At 43.5% G+C, this 8,955-nt stretch overlaps 3 protein-coding genes across 3 annotated transcripts; 2 read left to right on the top strand and 1 right to left on the bottom strand.

Annotated features, from left to right (window-relative positions):
* The first annotated feature begins 3,015 nt into the window (after positions 1-3,015).
* Positions 3,016-5,235, top strand: K441DRAFT_309326 (uncharacterized protein). Its single transcript, XM_067641086.1, has 5 exons — positions 3,016-3,435; positions 3,491-3,609; positions 3,658-3,802; positions 3,864-3,964; positions 4,021-5,235. The coding sequence occupies exons 1-5, from the start codon at positions 3,232-3,234 to the stop codon at positions 5,150-5,152; spliced, it is 1,701 nt and encodes a 566-aa protein (XP_067498044.1). The 5' UTR covers positions 3,016-3,231; the 3' UTR covers positions 5,153-5,235.
* A 1,098-nt stretch (positions 5,236-6,333) lies between these two features.
* K441DRAFT_465319 (uncharacterized protein) lies at positions 6,334-6,816 on the top strand (the record flags this gene model as incomplete). The annotated part of the gene is made up of 2 exons (XM_067641809.1): positions 6,334-6,514; positions 6,674-6,816. Coding segments are annotated over 2 exons (324 nt in total), but the record flags the coding sequence as incomplete, so codon positions are not given.
* Positions 6,817-8,312: 1,496 nt separating this feature from the next.
* On the bottom strand, positions 8,313-8,540 carry K441DRAFT_588152 (uncharacterized protein; the record flags this gene model as incomplete). Its single annotated transcript, XM_067644702.1, has 1 exon — positions 8,313-8,540. A coding segment is annotated over one exon (228 nt), but the record flags the coding sequence as incomplete, so codon positions are not given.
* Between the last annotated feature and the right edge of the window lie 415 nt (positions 8,541-8,955).

The raw sequence follows: 8,955 nt of genomic DNA, 5'->3' as shown, positions 1-8,955 counted from the left end.
TAAGGCTAAAGCAAGGGTTAGTGGTGGATTTAATAGGTATATAGCCTTACTATCCTAATCTGGCTGTATATAAGTAACCTATAACCTACCTATAAAGTATATACGGCGCTACGCCGGTATAGCGTAAGGCTAAAGTAAGGGTTAGTGGCGGGTTTAATGGGTATATAGCCTTACTGTCTATAAATCTAGCTATATATAAGTAACCTATAACCTACCCGCGAGGTACTAGCGACCTACCTATATAAGCGAGCTTTTGGAATATTTTATATCTACTAAATTTAGGCGATAGTATTAAGCTACTAGCTCTACCTATTAAATGGACCAATTAGGATTTTTTATACTAGGCATGCAAAATCGCTATTAGCTCGGTAAAATGCAGGGAAGTCTTAGTAAGCTAAATCTAACTAATTAGATAACTTTAACCGGCGGTCAAAGTTCCTTAACATCTTTGCGCCACGCAAGTGTACTACCTGTCTCTCTATACGCAAAATTAGGACGCTCTTTCCCTTCTAATTTTTTCCCTCTAAAGGTTTTTATAGGGTTTTATTAAGGCCTAAGTATATAAAGGATCGGGGACGACCCTTTTTAAAGGGGGGGGCATTGTCAGGTGAAACCTAAGTAGATAGCTATGTAGCTGCGAGGTACAGGCGACCCGTAGGCAACTCGCCTGTGAGGTACATGTACGTGCGCTGCACGTGCCTATAGAAACCTCTTACCTCGTACCTCAGACTCCTCCTTCTCCCTTAAGGATTCGTCTCTATCTATATAATATACCCATTGTTCTATCATTGGACTCCCTATCTACATCCTCACCTCACACTAAAGACTTCGGTCCTTTATTAACTACTTTTAAAATAACTAGGGCGAACTACTACCCCTAATAGACTACGCCTAGGCAACCCTACCCTATAACTTTATAGGATTTGCACCTATCTAACTAGAAATAGGGAATTTACTCTAAATAAGCTTTAATTGGGATAGACTAGAAAAACCACGGACTATACGTAAGAAACTATCTTATAAGGAAGCCTAGTAATACGCTAAGCGCTTAGAAGAAGCCTAGATAGTAGCCTATATAAATCTAAAAAAGGCCTAAAAATTAATAGAATAACAGGTAAATAAGTATAGGCGCGAGCCTAACTTTACCGTAGGTAATATAGCCTAGGTTATAACAAACATCAGTATTTTATTGGGGTACTAAGATCCTAGAGGCCTCCTAGCAGGATTTTGATTTTCCTAATCGTCCTAATCGTCCTGACAGGAACCTCCTATCCTAATACGGTCCTGATGTGCTCCTGACAGGACCTACCATCCTAATGCGCTCCTGATAGGAACCCCCCCCCCAAGCGACACCCCCCCTAAGCAACATCTCCCAAGCAACACCCCCCAAGCAACACCCTCCCTAAGCGACACCTCCCCCCAAGTAACACCCTGCGTGCGCGACAGAGTGCTATCGGGTCCCCGCTATATTCCCGATAGCCTGCACGTGCCTTGCCAAGTATACCCTATGTAGCCGCCTTATTTCTTACCCTTCCTTCCTTACATCCTCCCTACCTAGGGAGGCACCAGAACGGCAGCCAGCAGAGGACCGTCGCCAGAACCAGACGACGACCGTTCGAACGACCAGCCAGCAAACACCACGAACGATTCAATCAATCTATCGATCGAATTGAACCAGAGCTTTGATATTGACCCGTCACCGAATCGAAGCAAGGCCTTCTAGGGAGGCACCCTAGACGACTACCGTTCAAATGTAATCAGAGCCTTCGATCGGGCCGACCCTTCCCCGAAATTGAATCAGACGCTGACACAGGCAGGCAGGCAGGCAGGCAGGTAGGTAGGTAGGTGGTTACTAGGCCTAGTTAGGAAATCAGTACACGGCCGGCGGATCATCGGGAACCGCCAATCGACGGTTTGGAGCCTCTGTGAGAGTCTTACCCCTCGTCTCCTCGATCGATCGCTTGACGCCCGAGTAGACACAGGTAGTAGGTAGGAAGGATCGATTTGGATTATTAGATAGCTTGAAGCATCCTGTATATAGAATAGGGCCTAAAATTCAACTGATTTTTACTATAAATACCGGAGTATTAATATAACGTAGGTGATAGGGTTATGACGGTCGGCATAGTTATGACGGTGGGGCCCCACCGCCTTCCTAATTAGGCTTACTGCCTGCCTAATTAATATACCAATAGTTATAACCCTATTACCTACATTAGGACTTTAAGCAGAGCTTTAAGCGGAGCCTTGAGTAGAGCTCCGAGCAGAGCCTTTGCAGAGCTTCGTACGGAGGTTCGTGCAGAGATTTTGCAGAGCTCCGTGCACGTCTCCCTCTGAGCTTCATTTGGCAGAGGTCGCAAAGCTCTACGGCTCTAGGCAGACGCAGAGCTTGCAACTCTATTAGGGCCTCCACAACGGCTTACAGAGGCGTACAAGATAGATATATCGCATAACGTAGGTAATAGGGTTATAATAGTCGGTATAGTTAACAAATTTCATCTATACGCAGTTTGATGTTCCAAACCATTCAAATGGGCATCTGGCAGAATTTTGAAGTTCCAAACTAGGTAGGCAGTAAGCCTAATTAGGAAGGCGGTGGGGCCCACCGTCATAACTATGCCGACCGTCATAACCCTATCACCTACGTTACCTTATTTTGAAATCTAGAATTTTTATTATCTTAATTATCATCCTGATTGTCCTAATTGTCCTAATTGTCCTGATCGTCCTGATCGTCCTGATCGTCCTGATCGTCCTGATCGTCCTGATCGTCCGGGGAGCCTCCTGACAGGTTCCTGACAGGAAACTACAAGGGGCCTTCATGAACGGGCTAACGCGAGGCACAAATCCACACGGCAACATCCGCAAATTACGCCGTCACCAATGAAAGCCTCGACACTTGGCACAGTCCAGTACTTGCGACCTGGATTTCGCCTATCCAATGAGGAGATTCCCTTGACACGCTTCGAATTATCATCGAACCATGCGGCAGATACAGTCCGAAAAGAGGTCAAATTCTGCAGATAAGGCTGGAGGGCTTAGAGCCCTCGAACCCCAAATTGGAAATCTCTAAAACCGAAGAAAGCCTTCCAATGTTGGCGCCCTACACAAATTGGAGCAAAAAGGAGGTAAATGACCCGGCGATCGCATTTGATCTTGCTTCCGTGTCGTCTTTTCTCCTTCATGGGAATGACAAACCTTCGATACCAATCAAGAGAGTCTTGAGGTGACATGATTACAATGCATTGCGCTGTTCTCCTTCTTTTCTTAGGTATTATGGCTCCCACTACAAGTGGCAAAAGCAATGGGACGGCTCCGACAATTACAGGACCAAGCAGTCGTAGGCCGTTCTACTCAAACAGTTCCATGGGTCTAAATAGTACAGCGGCAATAGTTGGAAACGAGGCCACAATTTCCGTGCCTCGATTTTATGAGGTTAATTGTAATGATGCAAAGAACTCTAGAGGCGTAAACCTGACCATGTTTATAGCTCGTCAGCAGTACCTGCAAAGAACATATCTCGGCACTTCAAACATGTCCAAAATCAACGTCGCAGCGGGATGCATGGCTGGATCTGGCCATGAGAGTCGCGCACTGCGTCAAGGACCTGTGAGTGTAGCTGTCCAAATTGTACTGCAATTTTTTAACGGCGCGCAGCTATAACACAGAATGCCACTCCTCAGAGGATTGGCCACATACGAAGGACTATCCTACCTACCGTACGTGGGTCCGCGACCGTCTCAACATGACAAAAATGACTGTTGAGAAGAAGGAGGATTGCGAGTATCCCGATTTCATACCTGTATGCACAACGAGCTTGGGTTGCGTCTCATAGTCACACTACTGACACTGTATGTCCCCAGATCCTCAATGCCGCTACAGACAAATATCTGCCAATCCTCAACACCTCCGACTACTCTCCCACGATCTGTGATTCATTGGCGGGGGAGGTTATGATTACTACGTCAGCACTAGCTTTGAGATGTTGCGTCCAGGGTTATGGTGTTGACGCAATTATAGTCCCGTGCAGTACGTGCGCTGCGCGCGCCAAAATCGATCTCCCAACGATATAGCTGCGTGCGTCCTTTCAACAATCGATGCAGTCACATGGATCAGTCTCGACTTCTTCATCTACGGTGGGCAAGACAAGAAATGCAAAACCGGCAGCCAGAGCTTCGCAGCCGTCCTGATACCCATGCTTATCACGTTCTTCCTAGAATTGGTCGGCTTTGCTGTCGACGTGTGGTTATGGAGGAGGAAATGCAAGAGAGAGCATGGAGAACCACCAAAGACATTCTCCTGGATAGGACTATGCGAGAAGCTCCTCAGAGGTTTTGGTATGCCTTTCTTGGTCGCATACGTTGTCTACCCTCGATCATTCGAAGCATCGGCTCTCGCGCTTGTCTCAATATTTATACTCAAACCTCGAGCCACGCCCCTGATAGCTATACCCGCGAAGAGGCTGCTAGGTACAGGATACGGGGCGCAGCTACTATTCGTGGACAGTCTGATAGCTGTTTCGGGGATATTCATTGCGGTTCTTGCAGGCCTAACCTGGATTCCCGATTTCGACTTTATATTCTCCGGACCACAGAGCGCAAGAACCATGCACATCGGATTGTGGATTACCTTTCTTCCACTGCTCGTCATCTATGTGATCTATAACATCTCCCAGGCCTTCTACCTCGTCTTCCTGGGCATAGGACTTCTGGTCTATTGGTTGACGCGAAATTCACGATTGCTCAAATGGGCATTCTCGATATTACTGTTCTGGTGGGGCCTCGTCATTTGCTTTGCACTCAGCCCTATCTTTGCCCTTTTCGAGCTCGGATGGTCAATTCACTGTAGTCGCAAAAAACTTAAAGGGCACGAGAAAGTCTTCCCTTTGGCAAAGTTCTTCGCGAAATTTTTCGACAGCGGATCCGGACATTGGTTGATGAGAATCGGAAAGCGGGCCTTTTACTACCCGTGGTGCATTCTAATGGTTGCGGTATTCGTTGGACGGTGGATGGCTTTGGTGAATCTGATGGCTATTGCTGGAGATGCATTTTGTCCGGCGAGTTGGACTGAGGCGGCAGTGGCCTATGTTTTCTTCACCCTGTTCATGATTGTTATACCGACGACTTTGCACTTCTTCGGGCTTTCCTTATAGCTTGTAAGATAGTCGAAGATCGTATATATGTCTGATCGGAGGAGTATAGTGTTACGTAAATTATCTATAGGTTTAGTTCCTGGTCTTTGCTGGTTTGTATATTGAAACATGCCGTTTTGACTGAACTAGAGTTCTTCGCTCCGTGGTATAAGATGCGCCTGTTCCGTACCCTCGATGTGGTTAGTGACACGACAGGAGATATCGCGTGTAAGGAGGGCTTCAGTAAGACTGCTTTGCCGTGGGAGATATCGCTGTGTTGGCGGTTTGGAGAGGCCGTGGACTGCCTAAGATTTAGGGAGGTTGTGTTGAACGGACGATCAGGAATGAGAACTCTGTTTATTAAAGAGGGCTCTAGAAGCTCTCTTATATACATCAGGTAGGTCCAGGGGTCCCAACGATGAATGAATGAATAAATTGACTACTTATCGCATCGTATTCATAAGAGAGCCGATTTATCGCGATATGAATGAATAATCGCGATATTGCATATGGAGGCTGTATCACCGGTCTTGGCATAGTGTCATAGAGATTTGCTGTAGTCGATATTGTTTTAGAGTCCTCTACTCCCCCCTCTTATTGCTTGCCATCTACTCTTGCGTATATATTTAAACAAGCGGCGTACAATTAATACTATATATACACCTCAGTATCCTTTTACTACACTACAAGGCTTTAAGCTTCCTACATATATTCATAAGCTTATGAATAATTCATTCATAAGGATTTCAAAATATTCAATCATTATCACTGCTTATGAATGAATATATCGTTAAGAACCAATGGATAAAATTATCGTTGGGACCCCTGGGTAGGTCCAAATACAATGACGACGACGTCGTCATTCAGTAGGTCATAGTTAATGGAAACAGGTAATGAGACGTTCGATGAGACATACGAACTCAAGATACGAGACAACTGAGACATAGTTCGTATAGACGATCTAGGTCGTCAGACAGTATTACGATGGTGGTAAGGAACTCCGATTCAGGTCGACAGGTTGGAGTGGGGAAATTGCTAGTGGTAGAAAGAGGGAACGATAGGATATTTTCCTGCCATAGAACACTTTAGTAAAGCTTGCGCTCGAATACTGACTGAGTATGTTCTTTCATCGTACTTTTACTGGTATCAGGGACCTGGACTTTATCGTCTACACTTCATCGTCCTCTGCCCGTATAAAATGACTTTTGTCAAGTCGGAACGAGCTCCACATCGAACAAAAACTGAGATTTGGTCATGAGCAGATGAGACTAAGTCTCGAACTGAAGGAAATTGCGGAGCAGGTATCTCGCGCCGTTGACGTGTACATCGACGACAAGCTGTCCCGTCTCGAGTCAGTTCAAGACGACGATGACCTGACAGCTCGTGTACGAGTGTCGACCGTAAAATGAGGTGTTAAAAGAAGGACTCGTGTGTAGATTAAACTACGAAGAAAGGGGACTATATATATACATGAAATAGGTGGCGAAGGCTGACGTCGACAATGACGACTGTTACGCCATTGCCACCTCGATCGACAACGAGACATCCTGCGCCGAAAAGCAAATGGCACATTCCTCTGGGTCGCACTTGTTGTCCAGGAGCTTGAGCGGCCGGAGAGCTGGGATCCTTTACAGGTAGTAGACGAAGTGCCCACAGACTTACACCAGCTGTACGATCGCATGGTAAATTATTCAACAGCTTCCAAAAAGAAACGCAGAGGTTTGCCGGCTTATATTTTCTATTGCTACTGTTGCATATCGTCCACTTCACCTAGCTGAGATAGGCAGCTTGTGCAGAGCACCAGGGCAGATTTCGGCGTTGACAAAAAACGTGCGAAAGATTGTGGCCATGTGTGCTTCGTTCCTTACCGCCCGAGAAAATCAGGTCTAACGTAAGTTATGGGATTTTGACCGACACCTTAGGTTGCCTTTAGGACAACCCCTAGATACCCCCAGGGTGGTTTTGGATAATGCGAATAAGCGAGCATAAAATATCCTTTATCCAATAGAATATGCATAAATATCGCAATCGATAAGGATAAAAGTGCCCTATGCGGAGCTTTTCTACCCCAACCAAGTAGAATAGGACTCGATTCTAGCAGAATTTAGCAGATACTGCAGATATTGCGGATATTATAGATATTGCGGATATCGCAGATATTGCGGATACTGCGGATATTGCGGATATTATAGATAGGCGTAAGGTATTATAGGGTCCCTATCTACCTTCCCCCCCTAACTATATAATAGCTATATACTTAGAGAAAAATTACCTATTTCTCTTATAGTTCTTCTCTAATGCTAATTCTTTAAACACTTTATTTTCTTAAGAGTTTTAGGATCCATCTACATTCTCTCCCATAATACCATACGACGTCCTCCTGAAAAGACTCTTTCTGGCTTATCACTTATTCCTGGAATTAAGAGAATTTTGATTACCATAAGCGAGAGCCGTGGCCAGCGTTTTCGTTACTGTTCTTAAGACCACCACTAAAGTGCAGTTGTTAAAATCTTATATAGCGTCTTAGAGATAAAGTCCTTATACTTGTCCTGACTTTTTAGTCAAAACATTATACTATTAAGATCCTCGGCAATCTTATTAAACTCGTTAAGGTCTTAAGCTAGAGCTAGCTTTTTATATAATAACATACTTTTAGGCATAGAACTCCTATTCCAATATCTTTCCTAAAGCTCTTTAACGCTGTTAAGTACAGGCTTATGCCACTCCTTCTTCTAAACCTACTTAATATATCTTATATAATGGGCTGGATAAAGAATAAGTGCAGTAGCGTAAAGGGGCAAGTTATCTATTTTATGGTAATACCTATTAAAGGTATTCTAAGCATTTTTAATGCGTTTAGAGAACTCCTTATTAGATATATACTCCTTCTATTATATATTAGCTAGGAAATAAAGAGGGGAGATAGACTAACCTAGGATTTATTAAGGTGCTTAATTATAACGTCTATTATAAAAAGTACATTCTTAAGCGTTGCTTTATATCCTTAGCATTTTAGGGTTGCCTAGTGGAATATTTAAAGAAAGCTTTTTATTATATAAAGCGCCTCCCAGTCCTTTAGACTAAGATAGTCCTTTTTAAGCGTATTAAGGTTACGCTTAGTATACGTATTAAGGGTAGACTCTTTCTAAATTGCTACGCTAAGCATAAAATACTAGCTATTCTATCTCGTACGATTATTAAGCGGAATTCTTCTCCCTATAAGACTTTTAAACTCCCTTATACAACTAGCTAAGCTGTGGGTGTATATAGTAATATTATAAAGCTTTTTAAGTGCGCTAAGCTTCCGAAATAAATCACTCTTTTCTTTCTTCTCTTTTAGATCTAGCTCTTTTCCTTCTTTATACAACTTAATATTATTAAGACTAATTAAGTTTTTAAAGAGGAAAGCCTATATAGCAAGGTTAAGAATATAACCCTAACAGCGGATCTATTAGTAGATAGGATTCCATTTAATTCCTTCTTCCTAAAGAAGCTAGTCGCTTATTATACAACAGAGCTTATTATTTACAGTATAGTTATTGGATATAACGGCACCTAGCTTTTGCGTAATCCTATAGTCCTTAAGCACTGGAAGAAGAGTATTCTATTACTTATCCCTACTATAAGAGGCTACCATACAAAGGCCAAGAAGAGCGTTTATAAGCTTTTCCTGGCTATTAATAAAATGGCCGCAAATTACAAGGAGAAGGTAATTATTTAAAGAGGTCTAGATATTAACGGAGAGATAAATACTTATTAGTGTAGACTGTAGCCTCTTTTATACAATATCCTTTTGCAATAGCTATAAGTTATAGATCTTTTTA

The sequence above is a fragment of the Cenococcum geophilum genome (assembly GCF_001692895.1).
Source record: "Cenococcum geophilum 1.58 unplaced genomic scaffold K441scaffold_66, whole genome shotgun sequence".
Classification (NCBI taxonomy): Eukaryota; Fungi; Ascomycota; class Dothideomycetes; order Gloniales; family Gloniaceae; genus Cenococcum; species Cenococcum geophilum.
Note: the sequence above shows the minus strand (reverse complement) of the source record. Positions and strands in the feature narration are given on the sequence as shown.

Bases quoted from the DNA above. Each gene is read 5' to 3' on its own strand.
- K441DRAFT_309326 (XM_067641086.1), top strand. From the start codon at position 3,232: ATGATTACAATGCATTGCGCTGTTCTCCTTCTTTTCTTAGGTATTATG. The intron at 3,436-3,490 runs GTTAATTGTAAT...CCATGTTTATAG, and splicing joins CCGTGCCTCGATTTTATGAG to CTCGTCAGCAGTACCTGCAA. The intron at 3,803-3,863 runs GTATGCACAACG...GTATGTCCCCAG, and splicing joins AGTATCCCGATTTCATACCT to ATCCTCAATGCCGCTACAGA.